The sequence below is a fragment of the Ylistrum balloti genome, unplaced genomic scaffold (genome assembly GCF_031769215.1).
Source record: "Ylistrum balloti isolate Yb309-2 unplaced genomic scaffold, AGI_CSIRO_Ybal_v1 Utg369830, whole genome shotgun sequence".
NCBI classification, from domain to species: domain Eukaryota; kingdom Metazoa; phylum Mollusca; class Bivalvia; order Pectinida; family Pectinidae; genus Ylistrum; species Ylistrum balloti.
Window position 1 is genome coordinate 2,322,479 of NW_026781993.1, and position 23,084 is coordinate 2,345,562.

Consider the following 23,084-nt stretch of genomic DNA (forward strand, 5'->3'; position numbering starts at 1 on the left):
AATACCTTTATATGTTTCAGGAAATTAACATACTTGCACATTAATGTGTCAGACATATCATTTCTGGCCTCATTTATTAATTATTAATTAGAATATCTAACTGATTTATATCCATTATTGTTATGTTTACTGATAAACGAAGAAAAGTGGAATGACGATAACATGTGATCAGTAATACTGATTATTTCATCATTGTTACGTTTTTATAATATATACTAAACTGTCAGTTGTTGATTAGAGGATAGTTTTCTAGTGCAGAAAACACCATGTTAAGTTATATCTACTGAATATGATTTTAAAATAAATGCAAAATACTTTATGTGCTTTGGTACTACACAAAACTGGAAAATATAGCAGTATTTGGCACAAAAAACAACGAAAATTAAATCTTCATGATTATGGCAAATTATGCAATAAGCATGTTTAAATTGCTAAAAATATATTTTACCGGTTTTGAAATCACTAGAAATTTATCCAATAGACAGTATATATAAGTAGAAAGTTATTAAAGAAGTATGAAATATAGACTGAGATTGCAGCTATACAAAATGAACTTGACAAACTTTGATATATTCTTTATTTTGTGAAAATTTTGCATTTTTTTTTTTTACTTATGAGTAATTAAAGTTTTTAATATACTTACATTTTTTATGCCAATATAACATATGTGATATCAAAATATTATGTACTTTAGCTTGGTATATAAATATTTTCATCTAAAGTTCTCATGTAGCAAGTATTTGTCATTATGTTAGGGTACCTTTGTCACTCAACCTGGTGTTATACAAGGAGGTCCAGTGTGACTATAAGTAGTTATAATGACTAATCATTTATGCGGTTGTAGGTTATTTTCATGAATCTACATATGGCGAAAAAATATTAGAAATCTATGTGGGGGCCAAATGTTGACCCCACCTTTCTCTGAAAATCAACATCAACTCTGAATATTTGCTTTGTGTTCATGAAGAACAAACAGCTATTACAAGATATGTGCTTTTTATATTCTGTATAATATTATATTCTTTATATATTCTGTATAATATATAACTGTAGGTAACGGTTATGATAAATGATATCCCATCACAATGTACCGGGAACTGTAGCTACGAGTGGTTACCCAGCAGAACACCTGTCGTTACCAACGTAACCCGTACACAAGGTAAAGAAATACAGGATACTTAACGCCATTATTGTCAGACAAGTATCTGACCAACAATGGATCCTCATTTTGTCTTGTCCTGTTTCTTTTTCGTGAATGCCGAACTATATGAACTTTAATTACTCGCTTTAACACTACTGTAGAATGTATAAACATCAAAGAGACTTTCATATTAGCTGCAATTTTTAAAAGGAGATTGTACAAAAGATACAAGAAAATAATACCTTTGAATACAAATTTACTGTGAAGCAGTTCATATAAAATTTGTCTCGATGCCCTTTTGAGGTTTATACATAATAACGTTATTCAATCCTTTTATTCATATTTAGAATTGTTTAAAACCGTTTTTCGTAAGTTCTCTACAAAACGGGACTTCTGCAAGTCTATCACAGAACTTGATGAAAAATATATGTATACCTTCCCACTTCTACTCTATGATCTTTTTTAAATCTTACATCTGAAACAAAAAATAATTCAAGACAGGGAATTCATTCATTTTTAATAAATCCGATCAGTCTTGCAAGAGGAAATAGTCTCATGCTCGGTAGAGCAACAAACGGTAACGTTGAAAAATGCAGAAATCCAGCCATATTTCTTGCAAAAAGGGGAGGTAATCTAAATTAGTAGGATGACTCTTACGCTATGTGGACAGTCCCTTGAAAAAAAATCCTCTTACTATCTTGGCAGGTATATTGAGTCTTATATATATATTTGTTATTGACTTGGTTAAAATGCGGTCTATTGTCGTCGAAAATATGGCGTAAGAATGACACTGAGGGATATTATGCTTGGCATGCTGGTGTATAGTCATCATAAAATTCTTATATCATATAATGCTATATACACAGTTAGAGGGATACATTACATTACCTTCTCTATAAAGTCCTTATAAACACATTGATAATATGTAATGCAATTTGTAAGATACACGCTATAATTTTATCTTTTTGTTACATTATATATACGGTCTAAGTGGAAATAGCCCGACAATTCTTATTTTTTTTTTAATATTTTAGTGATTTTCTTGATTAGTTTGATATATTAGTCCTGGTAGGTTCACTCTTATATTGGGGAATTCAACAAGAATATAAATGAAGAATAGGTGCAGCTGATATCTATGTACAAGGGTTCAATACCTTACATACAAGGCTTCCACCAATACCCTTGTAACTATTAATTGTTACCGACTGTCCACTTACTACGATACGCATTGTTGATACTGGATCAGTATAACTTTATATTGTTACAGAGACACCACATACCGCTATATATATAACTGGTGCTGGATTCAGCGACATTCCCAATAACAATGATGTAACGGTAGGAGGAGTTGAATGTTCCGTTACCATGGCTACTTCCTCTTCGATCACGTGTGAAGTCGACACAATACCGAGTGGTGAACACACTGTTAACGTAAAGGTCGATGGCAGCGGAATTGCAAAGACCGAAGGCAGTAACATTTCTATTGTCTTCAGCTCAGAAATCAATGGCATTAGCCCAACTAGCAGTGGACTAGGAGGTAGTTAGCATAACTTTTAACTGGTAGTGTACGAAGGAGGTAGTTAGCATAACCGGTCACTAGTACTGGACGAAGGAGGTAGTTAGCATAACCGGTCACTAGTACTGGACGAAGGAGGTAGTAAGCAAAATTGTTTAGTAATAGTGGAGCAAGTGGTTGTTGGCATAACTGTAAACAAGTAGTGAATTACGATGTAATACGCATAACTAAGAGATAAGGCAGTTAGCATAAATATTAACTAGAAATTGACCAAGAAGAATTAGTTTAATTCTCAAAATGTGGTTATATAAAAACAATTTGAAGTACAATATTTATGCTAATCACTCTGCAACTCTGAACGTAAACGACTAAGTATGTTGTATGTTACAGGTTCTGTGAATCTAACCATCACAGGAAGTGGGTTTAGTCAGAATTCATCCGTAACTGTTGGATCAGAGACATGTGACTTACTGTCTGTCACAACAACTAGAATCATCTGTATGTTACCAACAATGGTAATATTCTACTACATATACTATTGTCTTAAATTAATGTTTTGTTATAGATAACCATATCAAGGAATATTTCTTTCAGGTTTACATATTAGGGCAATAGTGCGCTGTCACTACACTCGGTGCGGATTTACGGTTGAGTTTGAGGTAACGGGGCAATATTTGAAAAGTACAAGAAACCGTACTTTAAAAACACTTGTGTTTGTGTTTTTTGACCCCTGAATGATTTGTATGTGTTTTACCATTGGTTGTTTTGTTTCATCATTCGAAATAGAGTTATAGCGAAACTACTGCTTAGTTCATATAGAAAAGTTGTAGTAACTTTAAGCCTTTTTGTATATTTTATATAGAAAATCAGTCACAGAAATATCTTTTTAAACCGTCATTACTAAATAAAAAAAAAACCGATGTTAATGTAACAGTCTGAAGATCGATTGAATAAAAGGCTGTCATGAATGAAAACTGCGAAAGTATCACATCGCTTCACCGAAACGAAAACCAACACAATACCAACATGTCAGAATAATCATATTGCCAAAGAAAAATAGTAAATTTAAAAAAATATATATATATACAAAGAAACATTTACATGCAGACTTAGGAAAAAGTACAGTGATAATATGACCAGGTGTTCCGGAAGTGTAAGTGTCTTCTGCTACATCGGCGACACCCACTATGTAAACATTTAATGTTACATGTCTCAAATGGGAACATGATACTCAACAATGAAAAGAAAAGACAAACTAACGAGCATCAAAATCGTATGAAGAAGAAATAGATCATAATATGAAAGCACATTTTGAACACATTTCGAAATCTTGTTTTCTTAATTGTCGTTGTTGATTAGTATAAGGTTTGGAGACATTGTTTTTTTTAATTATAAATTCATAATACAAATAGTATGCTTGTAAGCTCAATGTTATCTTTTTTAGAATGTTGCGGGTGCAGTATCGATAATAATAGAACACAGTGGAGAGCTACCAATAACAGGAGACCTACAGTTTTATTACAACGAGTCCATGACACCTAGGGTAACTAGCATATCACCAATATCAACCGGAGTATCAGGTAATGAATACCGTGGATGGTTGTAATAGTATACCTCTACCAGCTTAAATTGTAATCCAATCAGAAAATCACATTATCTATAAGGTTACATATGAAATATCTGTACAGGTGGAGAGAAAACACATCACTAGGAAATGATATTGCTTTCTACTTACCTTTGTGTGCTTTGTATAATATAATCTTTCCATATTTTCCTACTGTTTGTAATGTCACGATATCAAATTATATTTAGATGTGTAGACTTTTTCCAGTATATACTATAGTTTCAAACACCGAAGAAAAGAGAGAAATACATCGTTACAAATCATACATAAGTCTAGAATAAAACGTTATTCCTTGAATATTGAGCCAACCGATAATATTTCGATTTTTATATCATTGTATGCTTTTATTCGTCCAGGTGGAGACAAGCTCGTTCTGACAGGTGATGGATTTGAAGCAGATACCAACTTGACTTTACTGGTTGGTAAAGCGGAAGTCTTCATTACATTCTATAACAATAGCTATGTAATAGCAGAGTTACCTCCCTGTTCTCCGGGAACTCATCATGTACGACTAATACCTGGAACCAATGGAGCCGCATTGACCTCGTACGTGTTCCTGTTTTATCATTTGGCGACACTCGAATGCGAGTTTGTGTTGTTCACACTCACACAAAAACTAATTGCAAAATTTAATCCACAAAATACAACAATCGCTCGCTTCCTGAATCTTCCCGTTGTGATATCCTTTGATTTTGATAATCTTGTCGTGCTATGGGGTTAAAGACTTGATATGGTCAAATCTACGATTTGTTCCCTTTTACGTCTTATCCAGAAGATCTTTTTATTTTTATCAATACGGAAATAGCCATTCATGTTGACTTATGCTTTCATGTGTGAAAGATCATGATTACCATCAGGAATATTCAGGCCCAAATCCAAGTATATTGAATATCACTTGTAACGAATGCAAAAATTAGAAAATGTTGTTCCCTACACAAAATTTGTATGCATGGTTTCGTCTCTTTATTTGGCAATATCCTGAAACATCAATCGAAAATTTAGATTCATTGGATTGCTATGCTACTATCTAATATGAGATTCTTTCCAGTATCAACGAACTTCCAACAATCACTTGTAACTTTGAAGTAACTGATGTACGTCCACTCAGTGGCTCGTTATTTGGCGGCAGTAGTCTAACTTTATCGGGGAGGCATTTCTCACCAAATATTGAAGTTAAGATTGGAAGTCATGATTGTGACGTCAAGTCGACAACAGATAATGAAGTCATTTGCTCCATCAGTAGAACACGAACCATACACAGAGTGGACAACTTGGGAATCCATCCAGGTCTGATACTTTCTCTCTATCTTGATCAGTGTATGTTTCCTTTTCTCAAGTTACCATTTCTATCCAAGTTGTGTGTCTTTGAGTCTTTCATACATCGCCTAGTTATAATCTGTAGTATATATATCATAACATGTTTCTTCTTCGAAAAGATTTCGGGATGTACTACCAATGGAGTCCCAAATATGTGAAGATCCTTGTCGGCGATATCGTACGCTGGGAGTGGGATTTTCCGTTCTACATCACGACGATGAAACCACGGATAGAGGAGACGTTCAACATGACGGCAAAGTACGGCAAACCGGGTGGATTCTCGAGTGGTGCATTTGGAACGTCTACTGGTACAAATAAACATTATCATTGTTGTTATCAATCTTAACATTGAGTAAGCCACCTGCTACGTTTAGTTTAACAGTGATAGAAAAAATGAGATCACTGTTATTAAGTAATGCTTTACACTATAACATTTTAACCATGGAATGTTAAATATACCATTCATGTTATCAAGTCCGACGTACCAAAATTAAACGTGATACCCATTATACGAAGTTTGAATCGTTTTGTACTTGTATTTAGGAAAATCATAGGCTGATTAAATTGATTATTCTTCCTCCATTCCAGGAATTTATTTCCATGAATTCAGTAAGGCCGGCACATTTTATTACTGGAGTGGTGTAATTGATGAGTACGGCACCACGTGGTTTCATGGTTCTGTAGAGGTTGTAGAACGAGCCTCTTTTCTGGCCGACATCATTGTAACAATAGGCGAATTCGAGGCCACGTATAACACAACCAACATTGACCAAACTGTTTCACCAACAGGTTTGTATCATTTCTTTTCTGATATTACTACATAAGTTAGACAGGAAAACGACACATGCACAGAAAGATATATTTGTTCATACTTTCACATTAAACGGTTGTGATATAGAATACTATATGATATTTGAGCTTTGCTTCCATTAAACTCAAAACGAGGAAAACTTGTTACTTTTTAGAACAGATTTAGCTTTAAAAGAGTGATTTTTTTCATTTCTCTTTTTAGTAATACAGAGTCGTCCGACAGGTTATGATTTTGAAATATCCTCACCTTTGCATGGTAGCACGACACCTGTCTCAAATATCTTGACAATGGGTTTACTAGTTTTAGTCGAAAACGCTTTGTTTTTAACGTTAGGCCAAGAAACTAGGTTAAAATAAGAACTCTTTCAGTTATGAAACCTATGTACAGATTTCAACCACGTAGATTCATGACTAAATGATAATAACCAAAATTGTAAAACAGTTGGATCAGTTGCATAAAAGAGCATTTCGTGTGAAAATATCATATCGATGAAATATGTCTGGTTAAAGAAAGAGACACAGGGAGAGGTCTTTCCTTGTTTGTCTCATAATGGATCACCAAGCATGAATGATTGCCAGCAAACTCCAGGAGATTACTATATTCTGTTCAATTACAGTAACATATCAGCTTACACGGGAAAAAGATATAGCAAGTGTAAAATATCTAGTCAAAGCTATAGATTAAAAAGGAAATTGAGGTGCTGAAATTTATGATTATTACAGACTTAGTAGTTGTGTGTTGTTTCGTTTACAGCTTTACATCCATCTTTTGTTGGTGCTAATGCAATAGTATTGATTAGCAGTTAAGAATTTAAGATAATGATATTAATTAAACATATAATGCAACTGTTTCAGGAGAAAAGGTTTCCACTTGGATTCCTCAGTTACGTTTTATGAATTCTTTTTATATTCCACAGCTAATACTTCTTTCTCGAATGAAACGACTGCAAGATACAACTGTTCGGATCCTTACCCGTTCGATTCAGCAAACACCTCCATGTTTCGATTCGCATTCTGGACATGCCGAACACCGCTGGTTAACGAAGTAAGTCGACAAAATGGAACCACTGACGATGATATCGTTATATCTGGTGATGGATTTTCTCCCATAAGTTGTGCTAACGACGTAACCTTCGGTGATTATCTGTGTGAACCAGTCTTCAGTTCGGTTTCCTCTGTCACCTGTAAAATTGCCTCTAGCAACAAACCACAAGTCGGAAGACCTCAGTATCTCGAAGTTCTAGTAAGAAATGTAGGTTATGCTTACTTGAACATTGCATCAGATTTACTTAAAACATTCACATTATTTCCGGTTGTTCGATCACTTGCTCCGATAAATGGATCTCTTGGCGGCCATTTAAAGCTTACATTAACAGGAACAGGATTTGCAGACGGGAACCTTGATAACGTGAATGATATCACCATTGGTGGCTACCAATGTCACCTATTATCATCTTCATATACGGAAGTCGTTTGCTTAACACCAAGTTTAACTACTGGACAGCGTGAAGTTGTAGTCATGATTCCAACAGCCGGTAACTTTCTAGTCCCTGCAAAATGTATACCGTCATGTACTTTTGTGTACGACGACTCCGTTACACCAACAGTGACTGGTATCAGTCCAGTGTCTATAACAGGGCAGAAATCTACGCAAGTTACCATTTCTGGAACCGGTTTTGGTAATGATCAGCAAAATATAGAAGTAAGCATGACGTCATCCGAAGTTCACAAATGCCACGTCTCAAATGTTTCTGACTCCTTGATCATTTGTTCCGTAACTAATTTACCAGTGGGGTCTAATAAAGCCGTTGTTGACGTGAACGGTAAAGGAAGGGCTATTCATTCCATCGGGGATGTATCTCTGATCAGTGAAGCAACAATAACAGATATATTCCCAACGCGAGGAAGCATCTACGGAGGTACTGACGTCATCGTCAACGGAAATGGATTTCTTTCTGATGTAACAGTTCAAATAAATGGAGATTCATGCAAAGTGAAAAACAGAACATTACAATCGATCATTTTTGAAACACCTGCCCAACTCACCGGAGTAAAAACTCTGGATATTAGATCTAACGGTGTTTTGTATCTTGAGCAAAACTTTACGTTTACAGACGAGGCAACTCCTAAGATAACTTCTGTGCATCCCTCTTCTGGTATAAATGGACAGAATATCACCATTAGAGGCTACAGTCTTGTAACAATGTTAAATGATACAAGTGTTTTTGTAGGGAACGCTGAATGCCTTGTTTCAGCTGTAAGAGACACGAAAATAAACTGCACTGTAGGTAATCATCGTGCTGGATCATACAACATATATGTCAATGTACAGGATTTGGGCGATTCCAACGGGGATATTACTTTTACGTTCAACATGACGGTTGAGTCGATTTCACCGAACGTAGGTAAGAATATGGTTTTCTTGTTAAAGTTGTAGAATATATATTATAAAACATCCTTATAATCTTGTGAGTAATATTTCTTCCTTCGGTATTAGCAAACAATTATACCAATTACACGTTTTCCAAGGTTAATATCACACCATGATTTACGTTATCCAGACACCAACACGTATAATTTATCTTCTAATGCTGCGATAAGATTTACTAGTATAAAAAAAGCGATGGTATTGGTAGCGGAAAGGGTCAATATTAGCAAAAAATGTCATACTTAAAGCTTCATTTTGCAATAACAATTGCGTTTTACCTTATTAGACATCGGTGTTTGTTTACAATGTGGTGACCATGATTTTGAAAAGGAGGATCCCTGGAAGTCATGATTTTTAATAAATATATAGAGAGCAGCTAGCTATTACTCGTTACCAATACACAATTTATAAAGCATACAGAAATGCTAGACGCAAGAATTTCTGTTTTGTTACTCATGTAAGTACTTACTGGCGTTTGACAGTTGCCTAAAGTCGTCACCAGGAAGTTTAGCTGGAGTTGTGACAATTCAAAATAACCTTTTTCATATATTTCAGTTGCAGACATGTGCTATGCTTATCTTTTTCATGTAGTTCTTGAGATAAGACAATTGATCAATCCTTTAGTTTTTTAGCTGGAAACAAGACTTTAGATAATTAAAAATATCATTGACAGCTTTCCACCAGGCTGTATGATAAGCATGATGATTTCAAATTCCTTATTGTGAAATTTCCAATTCTGGATAGCATATAAAAAAATATGGCGTTAAAAAGTCGCAGTTGGTTCGATATTCAACAGCCTATTTTAAAAATCAGAATTTTCATGCAAGTTGACGTTCAACTGACGACAGACTCAAAAACAAAAATTCAAAAATGCAGGTAGATGACAACTGGTAAGGTTTCGTTGAGAAATATTCTATTTCTTTATGCGATATGAAACTGGACTTTGATGCGTGTTTGTTCCGTTGTTGTATACCTTATTTTCTTCTGAGATAGTGATATTGCTTACTTGAATTGGCCAAGAACGATAAGGCGGGTGTCGTCGATGAAGCAGAGAAAGCAGGTCATGTTTATTCTTCAGGAATATTTGTTCTTATTCTCCTTGTACTTTTTTTCAAGAGTATCCGTATAAATCCTTTCTTTCGTTTAAATTTTGTCCTTGTTTTATTGAATTTAAGTTTGTTTTGATTATGATTAAGTTCACATGTTGATATTTTCTTTTTGCAGGAAGTGTAGCCGGAGACCAGACTGTCACTATATTTGGTACCGGGTTTGATGTTGATATGGTAGTTACTATCTGTGGTCGAGTGTGTAACATCTCAAAAGACCTCCGAGCAAATTCAACACATTACTTCTGTAAAACGCCTACCTCATCAGGTAGTACAGACGGTCCACTCCGGTAGTGTATGCCAGTGATCTATACTGGTGGCCTATGTTTTACCATTATTTATCAATATTAGAATATTCATCCAATCAGATACCTTTAAATAATAGTTATTATAAATACAACTATCATTTTTTTCTTGTTCAGTATTCAGATGAAACAAGCACGTCCTTAAGAAGCAGAAGCAGTCAATTTCCATTTCAACTTGACATCCTTAATTTCATGTTCAGTCCCTTGTATACTTCTACATGTAGCGTTAGAGAGTATGACTTTTATACTTAACGGTTAATAATTGTAATTCTATAATTGAAAATGTAATAATAAACATGTTCTTTTTAAGGTTCCGTATCTACTAACTGTAGCGTCGAAGTAACAGTAAACAGTGTTACTGATACTATTTTGGATGCTTATATGTATGATGTTTCTATCACTCCGCTGATTGATGACGTCACGCCTAAACGTGGCGGTACTGAGGGGGGAACCCAAATCACTATATCCGGATCAAATTTCGGGTAATGTATTATTGTAAATCTATTTCTGGTGTAAACCCAATGTCCTGAATGAAGTGAAATGACAAAATTAATATAGTTTTGCCCTCTACTTGACAGTATTTGAACTCTCTATTATTTTTTTCACCAGATCACAAGTTTCAACGGTTGGCTGCGAGTCATCAGTGACGATTGCTGGAACTTTGTGTAACATCACATCTTGGACAAGCTCACAAGTATTGTGTGTAACGGAGGCTCATTCACGGTCGGAAAGAAGCGTTGTCAGGATTGAAACAGGATGTGGTGGTAAAGCGCAGCAGGTAATGAGCTATTCTAACAGACCGCCGTAGTTATCATAATGATCGTACCTGATGCATATTTTCTTCATTCATCTTACAATATTTGTCAAAAATGGTCTTTTTGATTTGTTCAGTACAATGCGGAATTCCACTTTGTGGATGTATGGTCCTCTGTTTATTCCTGGGGAGGAGAGTCTCTTGGTCTTCCCACAGATGGGGACATCGTGGTTATTCAAACCGGCCAGACCATCGTACTGGATACCAATACACCGGTGCTTAAAATGCTCCTGATACAAGGTAAGACATAGTGTACTGTTATATTAACGTAAAGCTGAGGTTTCTTTATTTTCATTTCTTGTAAGTGATAACCCAATCCAGACTGCAATAGTTCTGTCAAGAGGGCATTGACCGACACGACCTCAGATCAGGATCCAGTTTGTTTGGTTCGGTGCTTCCTACCCTTGGCAGTTTTTGCTCCCTGGAAGCAGAGGACCTATCTTTACACTCGTGATTATATCTTTGAGGAGGATACTGATTGTTGTAGATGGCATCGACAGGCATTCCGTATGTTGAGTAATGAGGTAGTTACCAACCACTTCAAAGAAACTGAAAATGAACATGTTGTTCACTTAACCTACCGAACCCAGCAAACAAACAGAATACACAAGAAGGAGATGAGCATTTATAACTGTTTCACTATTTCAGGAGGTGAGCTGCTATTTGATGAAGTAGATGTGGAACTCCAAGCAGAAAACATCTTGATTACAGATGGAGGCTTGCTACAGGTAGAGCAATTTAGTGATGTTACTACATGTTTGTTATTGCACATAGCAGAATAACACAGGAATCATTATTTTCAAATTAAGGTACATTCTACTCTTCGACAATAATGTAATTTTCTTTTTTTTATCACTGAATTACGGTATCATGGCATATCGCCAAGTTATAGATATCGTGAGATACACGTGTAATGATACTTGTGTGAAAACGGACCGTTCGAATAGAAATAACCTGTCTTATCCGGAAATTAATTCGTTTGTTTTCGCTTATTGATCAAAAACATATAACCTTAAACTTATAACTATTTGAATTGGAATTCATTTAACTAATAGTTTGATATTTCATTCGCTTGAATGCCCCATGATATATCTAATTATTGAACTATCTTATTTCGTTATGCTCTGACATTTATGATAATAATAAGAATGATAAATGATAATAATTATAAATAATAAAAGACTTTATTTAAGATTGACGACACTTTGACTTTACAATACTCTTTTCACACGTGGTTGACATCAGATATGTACAATATTTACAATAAGTAACATTACAGTATCATATACTAAAGAAAACATTTAATTAAAATCAGTGAAAAGATGTGTTATGAATGAGTATAAAAATGTGACACACACAGTGGGGATTAAGAGTTACATAAAATACAATAAAGAGATACATTTACGATGAAACGATCTTCTGAAACTTCCAGACAGTGGAATTTTATGTTTGAAAGTTGGACGTTTTTCATTCAACTTTAAAATCATTCACATTTTGGCATTGCCTGATATTTTCTGGTAAACGATTCCAGAGTATGTACAAATGAATTTCGGAACTTTTTTGTTTAATGTTTAGGGATGGCATATTCCCCTGCAATAGATGATCTGGCCTGTCTATCGTGAAAATTGGATACAAACCATAATTTTTTATAAGGTTCTATTAGAATATTGTGGGCAACAAGGTCAAATGCTTTTCTAAATTCAATGTACATCACACCAGTTAGATTTCCTTTATCCATCTCTTCATATCATCTATATACATTTTGGTTAAAGACTAAGCGACAACATCAGCTGTAATTTCTATGTAAGACCCTCTATTTATCCCATAATTTGCAAGCGCATTCCTGTTTCTGATAAGGTTAAAAAACATCTGGTCCCAAGCACACGTGGTATGACACTATTCACAATAAGGTAGCGTCATCAGATAATGTAGCGTAACCATGTCGCAAATTGATAACGTCATCAATTTTGATGCATATTTCATGAAATATTAATGATGGCACAACGTTTCCGAACGACAAACCATGTGCTTACGTGTTTTTTCTTATATACGTGGGAATGATAATAAAACACGAGTCGGTTGCGTTGACAAATATCTCATTCCACGTGTCTGGCTGACCAGCTCTCGGCAAGCATCACACTGATCAGCCAAACTCTTACATGTTATGTCAGCACGAGATCATATTTGAAATGGAAGTGTTATAGAAAAGTTTAGTCTTTGGTGTTTTCCTTTTCACTAAATGAGATTTTATCGATACCTTATTTGATGAAGGTTGGAAGCGAGGAAGTACCATTCCAGCACAAGGCAATGATAACGTTACATGGTCATCTCAGATCAAAGGAGCTGCCAATATACGGGACAAAATCACTTGCTGTCCGGGAAGGGACACTCGACTTGCATGGTAATAACATATACGTTATTACAGAGTAACTATTTACTGCGAGAATTAAGTCGGATTTAAAATATGAAAATAAGCTCATGTCGAATGCAAATTCATCTGAAAGACGTTGTAAAGAGAGCCAACTCGAACATCTAGATATTGTCGTGTATTTGATATCTTAATGGTATTGCAAAATATTTAGTTTGAACTATGTTTTGAGTTTTGAAATTTTAGGCAAAATATCATGAATCATTTATTTTAGGTACGTTTGTTCCAATCACCTGGACGAAGTTGGCACAATCTGCGGCCATTGGGGATACACATATAATACTGCAGCACCAAGTCACGTGGAGGGTAGGCGACGATATCGTCATATCAACAACAAGCGGTATGGAATCCCAGTACGAAAGCGAGGTCGTCACCATAGCATCTATTGCTCCGGACAACGTGACCATTACTTTGAGTAGTCCACTACGTAACACACATTTAGGAATTTCCCAAACCTTGGCTGGTTGGGAACTTCCGTTCTGTGCAGAAGTCGGCCTTCTGACACGGAATGTCGTTCTGAGAGGGTTTCTTGATTCGCAGTGGACAGACTCCATCACAGCATGTCCTGATGGTTATGATCCAGGTACCACTGTGTATGATCAACAGAGGTCTCTTACAGCCATATTAATTCATTATGTAGATACAATCTAACAGTGACACACACATGTACTTCATGTTCTTGTGAAACTCAGAATTATAAAATCTATTGTTCAAATTTTCACTTAGTTTTAATTTGAGTTTGGATCATGATGATGTTGATGATGATGTTGACCTGTAGCTATTTTCTTGTTTTTTTTTTTTTTCCACTCAAAAGTTACAACACGTCACCGTTTGTATAGGTAAATCTGATTGAGCATGTAAATGGCATCAGCTTTACAAGTGATCTTTGAAATAACAAACTTTCGAAAGGAAAATTAGTACCTGATGTTTTACTTATGAACCGGTACATGATAAATCATATCTGATATAATAACAGGTCCTATCATCATTACATGACTAAAGTCGTATTTGGCTCGTATAACAGATAATCTTTGTTGGGACTCGATATTGCTCAAGAGTTACTACGTTTTATCATGATTTGAAGTAGACAGCACGATTGGTACAAATAAGCAAGTGATAAAAGAATAATGAGTTTCATATAGAATGGAACTGTAAACATGATCACGGTACTATATTGGTAAAATATTGTTTTTTAGGTTACTTCACAATCCAGACGTGTTTCCAAGGCCGCTATGGAAACGAGTTCGAGACAGATCAGTTTGGAGCTCATGTGGTCATTCACAAAATTGATCCAACGAAACCAATGACGACAAGTCGCATCGAGTATGTGCAGTTCTCAAACGTCGGACAAGCTCTCCGTCTTGGTCGCCATCCTATAAACTTTCAAGTAACCGGTGATATGTCCAAATCATATGTCCGTGGTTGCGCCATACACAACTCGTTTAATCGAGCTATCAACATTCGTGACACACACAACCTTCTTGTTGAACATAATGTGTTCTACAACATCGATGGCACGGCTGTAAATCTGGAAGATGGAACGGAGACAGGAAATGTATTCCAATACAACCTTGGCATATTGACGAAAGGAAGTTCACAGTTAATAAACGACGACATCTATCCAGCAACATTCTTGATCACAAATCCTAACAATACACTGCGGCATAACATTGCAGCCGGTGGGACACATTTTGGATACTGGTTTAATCTAGAAACCGACGCGAGCTCTGCTGTGACTGGTGTCTATAAACCTCAGTATACTCCACTTATGGAATTCTATAATAATACAGCACATTCCCTAGGATGGTACGGTGTATATATCAATCCAAAATATACTCCGCGTATAATGTATTCATTCACCTCCTATTCTAGTTCTAGAAAATCAGCAGTGTTGGAGTATATATATGTTTGGAACTGTCGCAAGGGGGTTGAGGTAGAAGATATGGGAACCGTACATATCAAAAATCTTATTGCTGTTAGTAATAGGTTAGCTGGATACGAGGGTAGAACTATATCAGAGGGTAGTTATGATACTGACGATGGACCGACAATCAAGCATTCGCTTGTAGCTGGCCATGTCCCCGCTTTTCCGTCACAAGGATGTACAAATGGAGGAGTTGTCGCCCCCTACAAGTTTGGATTCACCATACATAATGTAAGTTTTGTCAACTTTGACAAACCTACCTGTTCAGCTCTAGCCGTTACAAGGATCCCCGACCGATGTGATTCTCTTTGTGGTGGGTACATGTACAGAACACTCAACCTGACATTTATCAATACTGATAACCGCGTAAAGAATGACTGGGTATGGGAGTCAGTATACGAAGATATGGACGGCTCTCTTTGTGGTTCTGCAATCTGTCATGTCGTACCATGCACTGAAACATTACCTACAGTTTGTAGCGTCTTACCCCAGAACTCTACAAGTGTCTCAATGTGTGTATGTCCGTCAGAAGTTAAACTTTTCCGTTTTGCAATGAATTATTACAATTATGGAAGGTATATGAGCACATACTCTTTTTCTGGATGGCCTATATTCATCACAAATAAGTACGGAACAACACAGCATCCGTATCGAAATAATGCTATAGATCCGATCCGCGGCTGGATGACAAATTTTGTATCTGGTGAATCATACGAATGGAAGTTTAACTTTAGCCATTCGACCAATGTCAGCTACGATGGTTATTTCTATAGAATGCAGGTAGGTAATCATATGAGTGGGCCAATCGTCTTGATATTTTATCTATCTCCTAGTTAACATATGGTTGATAACAGTGTAACGTAAATTTGATATGGATATACATCTTCACATTTTCAAATCCTCGTAAAGGTGGGTTTGTCGCTGTACATTATAATACAAAATTATTTCACGTTTGTTCTTAATCATAAGTAATCACAAGCTGTTTTTCCTTTAGGAAATAAAATTGAGGTCGTAAGGAGTAAACTACATTGTAGTGAAGTGTACAGTACAGTTTACAGGAATCTGATTTAAGTAAATTAGATAGATATAGCATGTACTGGAGAATTTGAATACTCTTGTTCCGAAACTTAAGTATCAATGTCGCATACGGAGAAACAGTATTTGTCGCCTTTTTGCGTTTTCCTTGACGAGGTACACGCGTTTGATACGCTGCTAAATATACATTTGTATTACAAGCGTTTGAAACACTGCCAATAATTAAAATATGTTTTTTAATGAAGCAACCGGCAGTATATGAGGAACAATAACCTGCATTAGTATCAGAACTGATAAATGTATTTATTGTTTTCGATTTTACAATATTTCTGTAAAAAGTTATTACATTTTTATTTGATTTAGTATGGTGATTATGTCCTAATAAGCCAGCCTCTGCCAGGAGAACCGGACAGATTTAAGATAGATGGGTCTAATCTTATCCCTGCAACAAACGGCACCCTGGATCCAAAGATACATTATCACGGAGACTGGCAGTACAACGAAACTTCTGGCATGATCACGTACTTAGGTAGAAGTCTATGTGATTCACTTAGCGAAACAATTTTAGAGGTTATCTTAGATCAAGTCAACTTTGACCAATAAACTGGTTGATGTTTATGTTCTACTTGGTTATGTCTTTAGAATGTGAAAGATAAACCGGTATACATTTGCATAACAATGTACATTAAAACCATGACATTTAAACATTTTCTGAAGTCTACTTAAAATGTTCGTGAGTATATAATTTTCGTGCTTGTAAGTCCATGTCAACCTTTCGATGGTGAAAACGTTACTGTAGATATCTCATGTGAAGTTACATTTCATTTAACTAGTTTGCATCTAATCACGAAAAATCACATGAATGTTTCGTGTAAATGAATAATTTAAACCGGTTAGTTAGTTTATGTGAGGAATAGGTTGCTGTCATTCAAAATTAATTCATATCTTTGTACCTTCATGTTACAAAACTGTCTAACCGTGACGCTTATTTAGTATGTAACTTACAAGTTTGACAATTACATAACAAATATGACATACATGTGTGAAATCAATCTATACAGCATTGAGTAATATAATTTTATTCAATATTTAAAACAGAATAAAACATAACCACGAGAACGTGAAGTAAATTTACTGTTGTATTTTTAGTATCATACCGGCATCGTAACTACAATGAAGAAAGAGATTATGGTCCCCGGGATGTTACTGTCAGATTGCGAGTGGAAAAGTGTTTCTTTAAAGGATGTGTCACACCCCCTCCACAACCGGAACCAGAGACACCAAACTATAGTTACTGGTCCTCATCTTCATCATGGCCGAACAACACTCTCCCAGCAAACAATGATGATGTTATAATTATGACAGGTAAAATAAACATATCACTTTTGGATTGTTCCCAATGTAATGATTCCCTTTTCCTCTATATATTATCCTCTTCCCCTAACGTTCCTGATATTAAACAAAATCAAATTCATTTCTAACGACCTAATTATAACTACATATGATTTATATCGTTTTGAGTAACAGTTTCCATGTAAATCCTTAATACCCAATCATTTGTATACTCATAACTTTATATACGTAGGATAACTTTTATATTATTTTGCAATATTATTCAGTTTCAAACGATAACATAAAGAAATCAAATTCCTTGACATCTTGCTTTGATTGAACAGTGTAATATTATAACTTTCTCTTTAACCACTTTCAATCTATATAAGGAAACAACAAGAAAACACCAACAGCTTAACATAATCATTATTCAAACTAAAATTTAATCAAACTAGGTCAAATTATAAACAAAAGAAAGATATACGCGCAGACTCCTGATAAACTACCAGGATAATAATGTGTTCCGGAAGAGTAGGTACGTGATGTCACGTTCTCTAATGAGCTAAAGGTGTACAATAATGGAACCAACAGGCAGACTAACGAGCATCAAACACGTCAAGCTTCATTTAGTACAAAAAAAATAAATAGAATATTTCTCAATGAGATCACTATGACGACCGTAAAACTTCCTCATGATTTTCATCAAACTGCATCTTTTGCACCCTTATGTAAACAAATCATTCATAAAAATCTATGTCTAACAGTGTTTGTATCTGGATACAAATTGAAAACAAGGCTGTCGTTTAAAACAACAAATAACATAAACAGATGTCAACAAAAGCTTAATTCAAAGTTAAATTCGATAGAAAATATCAACAAAAGAAAGATTCACTTTGAGACTCCTGAAAATAGTAGAATAAGACCAGGCTTCCCTGGACAGTAAGCGTATTCTGCCAAGTTTAATGTCACATTTCCCAAATGAGAGCAATTAACAAAATGTGATGATTATAGCGACCGTGAAAGTGTCTTCCCCGTGCTTATACAAGGCTCAACATATTCTCAAGATGTTAGAGTATATGGAGCTGACACCTACGATAAATTTGGATGTGATGATAAAATTCCGTGTTTCTTAATAATTCATTTTTCCAAAAGGGATATACATAATGTAAAACTTCTCACACAGAAGTAAATTTTCTGTTCATTATAAACTCCAGTAATGGCAAGTTTGATTAATGAGTTTGTTTATAAGTCGAGATATCAAAATCATTACTACAGATAAGTGGATGCTAGCTGATACAGTGATACCGCGGCTTAACAAACTTGTTATATACGGAGTGTTGGAGTTCCACCACGGTCCGGTAAACGGGTCCTTCAGAAACTTTACCGTAAGTGCGACAGACATCATCATCATTGGTGGAAGACTTCTAATTGGTTCAGTAAGCGAACCTTTCCTTGGCAACATTGACATCGTCCTTCGGGGTCATCGTCCCGATCACTCGAACACAGAGGAGTATCTGCCGTCCTCACATATACCTGTCAACTCTAAAACATTAGGTAAACATGATTACATTCAATACTCATTTCTTTTACTGTCACAAATGAAAGACAAAAGCGGTTTGCTTCTGTAAAGTATGTTAAGACAGTGGCTGATAATGTCGTCAAACTGAAACAGACAGTGAAAAGGCGTGTAACGAATGATTACTCAATCTACATAACGATTCCATACATTTGTATAGTTTGTATATAGCTTCGATATCAAGAAGTTTTTTTGCTTGATTTGCTTTAACTTTATGCATTAAGGCGTATATGGAGGACTTTCCCTTTATGGGAAGGAAGTCGGGATCGCCTGGACAAAATTGTTCAGAACAGCGAACCCTGGGGATACTTCCATTACTCTAGCTGTTAACGTCACCTGGAGAGTTGGGGAGGACATCGCCATCGCCACCACCAGTTACGATATTTCTGAGACGGAAACTTTCAGAATCACTGATGTGTCCGCTGATGGATTCACACTCCGGCTCAACGACTCGTTACAATACAGGCATATCGGTACGTAAACAAGTAAATATCGCTAAAGATTCATCAGATTACTATTTTGTAAATCATAGTTATGTCCTGTATGTATACATAACATATTAAATTCTTGGCAAGAGCGTTCGTTTTCCGATATTCAAAATATTCATTTGTCCAAGTGACTGAGATTCTATCCTAATGTTTAAGATTTACCAGTTTATTAGTGTGTAGTTTGCAGGCATGTCCTGTGGTCCCCACATTTTTTGTGAGAGCCTTATTTTGTTTGTTTGTTCTAGCGTTGTTGTTTGTGTGGCTGATATTTAAATCATCAGACGATGTTTTAGTAAACCAGTACTGCTATTGTTTATATACTAATTTCCAAATAGCTTCAAATGATAAAGTAGGAGGTATGTTTGTCTGTGTCACAGTACATGACGAAACGATAAGCGGTCGACGAATAGTTTTGGCGGCGGAGGTAGGCCTTCTCACCAGGAATATCCGGATAATCGGCGAAAATGAGGACGAAATGTATAGAGATCGGTATGGAGGACGAGTGTTTGTGGGTTCGACCGTGTTCAACAATACGTTTTATCAAGGTCAGTTAACACTTTCGTATAGTTTTCATTTGTGATTTACTCTTACAGATTTTTTATTATAAAATAGCTTCCATGTTCGGCTAGCTGTACAGCAACACAATCAAACATTATGATGTTTTATTGTAGAAGGATAGGAGAAACAATGGATTCGAATTGTGAATTGTCTAGGACCTTTACAACAGTTATTAAACACGTTACGTTAATCATTCTAGTTGACTCGGACATGATTGATGTTCCAACTTTTGTTTTTTCATAATTAAAGTCTCTCTATATTCCAAAATTCCAAAAAATCAAATTCACATTACAGATATTGATTTTGGTTTGTTTGTATACGATTTAACAGACGGGTGTATTTTGTCAGCGACGTGCGCATGCGTTGTTGTGTGCGTACGTGGCCACGAGATTTCCGGAATACATCGCCTTGGTTAATAGAGCATACGAAGAAGGTTATTCCGTTCTAAAATGAAATCAATGCAACCTGTAATTGGTCTTGAACATTCGCCGTAAATACTGAATATATGATTTCCAATGTGGAAATCTCTCTTTCGAAATATGATATACGGCCACTAAAATGACTTCTATTTTGACTTTTCGACATAGGCGAATGATACTTAACGTTATATATTATTTGAACTTCCTAAAATATTTTCTTTCAGGATATGCGAGTTTCAGAAACGTCGAGTTTTACCATACCGGTCAGGAATATCCCTATACCAGTACACCGTTCTCACTGGCGTACTGGAACTCTGGCACTGTTACAGAACACACACCATCATCTGTTATTAGTTGTGCTTTCCATCATGGCTTTTCTTCAGCTATAGGATTGTACAATGCCAATGATATGGTACTGAAAGATAACGTCATTCACCATTCTGTCAACACAGGTATGTTTCCGTGCATTTTCTCCTTATAATGAATTATAGATGGTTGTAGTTTGAAATGTTATCCTTTAATTGTGGTCTGTTAGTAAACTGGCCACACACAATTGTTTTTCTGTAGTCTGCTTCCTGTCTAGGTAAAGCACAGTCCTTCTTGTGTTAATCCTTACAGCTTTGTGAAAGGCGTTACGTACAACCTACACAAACAAGAAGCTTAATATAACGAAATCATGATGTTTTTACCCCATACCGTAAAGGGTGTATATTTTCGAAAGTAGAAGAGCGTGATAAATGTTCCTGATAAGAATTGTTACTGTCTGAGTCGGGAGGGCCGGGGTTCTATCTCTTCTATAAAAGTTAGTTGTTTCAGTGATTGCTGTGTTGATCTGAACACATTTCGGCTCGTAGTTTTGTCTTTAAATAGGAACCTCTTCCGGCAAGTGCCTGGCATCTAAAACGAACATTATTTATGCAGCCTTTTTCGGTTTACATTTGGGATAACTTTGCTGTAGTTTAACATATTAGGTTATCGCTATACTTATCTTGCATAAGTATATTTGTATCCTTTTGATATCTTCACATTTTTTCATGTTACTATCGTTTTAGCGATCGAGACACTTTCTTTAAACACTTCCATTCAGAGGAATCTCATCGTACTAGTCATGGGTGGCAGTTCTTATACAGGAGCCATCAGTGGCATGGCGTCTCGTGAGTTAAGCCTTGTGAATAACACAGTCAGTGGTACCTATGGCGTGGCTTTTCACGTTCCTGGAGTGGAATGTGGGGCAAGCTCTGGCCCAACTGGAAATGAAGCTCACAGTTCATCGATAGGGTTGGCTGTTTATCCTGGGGACACCGTCCAAGGCTCGTGTTATCAAATATCACATTATTTAATCTGGAAGTGTAATGACATAGGGCTGTATTACAATAACAGGCTGTCCGTAGTTCTAACCGATAACATATTGGCAGATAACACTCTTGGAATACATAACCAAGTTATAGGACCGAGTGCTGTTGGTCATTTATATTCACCAAAATCCTGTACCGTTAAGGACAGTCTCATCATCGGAACAACATCGTCCTACAACTGTACAACAGATCAGACTATATCTACAGGTATAAGTAGTCAGGTCATCGGGGGTCGAGTTGGTATAACATTTACTTCCTTCATGCAAGGGAGCAATGAAGCACCGTACTCCGACCTGATCGGGATTAGAAGTTATCCGGCAATCATGGGAGTAACGAACGTTCAGGGTATGTAATACATCGATATGGTTATTCAATAATCTAGTAACACATGTTATATCTTAGCTACACCCTCGCTGTAACAAAATTTGATAAATCTAACATTACCAGACAACGTCCAACAAAATTCCATTGTTGACATAAAATTGTTCTACAAATGTTTTCAACGTAATTATAAATATCGGATATTACCTGATTATACGACTGGCATTCTCTAATTGGTGAAATGCAGAGCAGTCCCATAGCCTGTATATCTCTTGTGATTGATGACCGAGGAAATTTAAGTCCGTATAAACTATGATATTATTTATATGTAATCACCTTTTGTGTTTTAGAACTGAAGGAGTTTATGTTTAACGGTTCATGTAGTTTGTTCACTGCATCAGCTTTAATTCAACTTAAATGTCAAGTTAGACTAACACGCCATTCGGAAGCTACAACTCTGGTTAAGAACAGCTTACAGACTGCTTGAATTCCTTATCTATCTGCAATCTACGGCAATCTAAACGACGTTTAGGCTATATACACATGTTAATTATTCACATGTAATTTACATTCGATTTTCTTATATT

At 35.9% G+C, this 23,084-nt stretch overlaps 1 protein-coding gene across 1 annotated transcript in view; it reads left to right on the forward strand.

Moving 5' to 3' along the window:
- The first annotated feature begins 2,506 nt into the window (after positions 1-2,506).
- The window catches only part of LOC132545208 (fibrocystin-L-like), a 33,910-nt gene continuing 13,332 nt past the window's right edge, over positions 2,507-23,084 (forward strand). The window contains exons 1-23 of the mRNA XM_060208882.1: positions 2,507-2,678; positions 3,048-3,172; positions 4,102-4,237; positions 4,638-4,827; positions 5,330-5,568; positions 5,718-5,906; positions 6,187-6,351; positions 7,311-8,813; positions 10,061-10,210; positions 10,558-10,729; positions 10,857-11,025; positions 11,139-11,301; positions 11,710-11,789; positions 13,333-13,462; positions 13,704-14,072; positions 14,686-16,193; positions 16,812-16,977; positions 17,598-17,813; positions 19,056-19,334; positions 19,581-19,829; positions 20,222-20,389; positions 21,046-21,273; positions 21,874-22,521. Of these exons, the coding sequence (XP_060064865.1) occupies positions 2,507-2,678; positions 3,048-3,172; positions 4,102-4,237; positions 4,638-4,827; positions 5,330-5,568; positions 5,718-5,906; positions 6,187-6,351; positions 7,311-8,813; positions 10,061-10,210; positions 10,558-10,729; positions 10,857-11,025; positions 11,139-11,301; positions 11,710-11,789; positions 13,333-13,462; positions 13,704-14,072; positions 14,686-16,193; positions 16,812-16,977; positions 17,598-17,813; positions 19,056-19,334; positions 19,581-19,829; positions 20,222-20,389; positions 21,046-21,273; positions 21,874-22,521 (7,414 nt within the window). The remainder of the gene's footprint in view (positions 2,679-3,047; positions 3,173-4,101; positions 4,238-4,637; positions 4,828-5,329; positions 5,569-5,717; positions 5,907-6,186; positions 6,352-7,310; positions 8,814-10,060; positions 10,211-10,557; positions 10,730-10,856; positions 11,026-11,138; positions 11,302-11,709; positions 11,790-13,332; positions 13,463-13,703; positions 14,073-14,685; positions 16,194-16,811; positions 16,978-17,597; positions 17,814-19,055; positions 19,335-19,580; positions 19,830-20,221; positions 20,390-21,045; positions 21,274-21,873; positions 22,522-23,084) is intronic.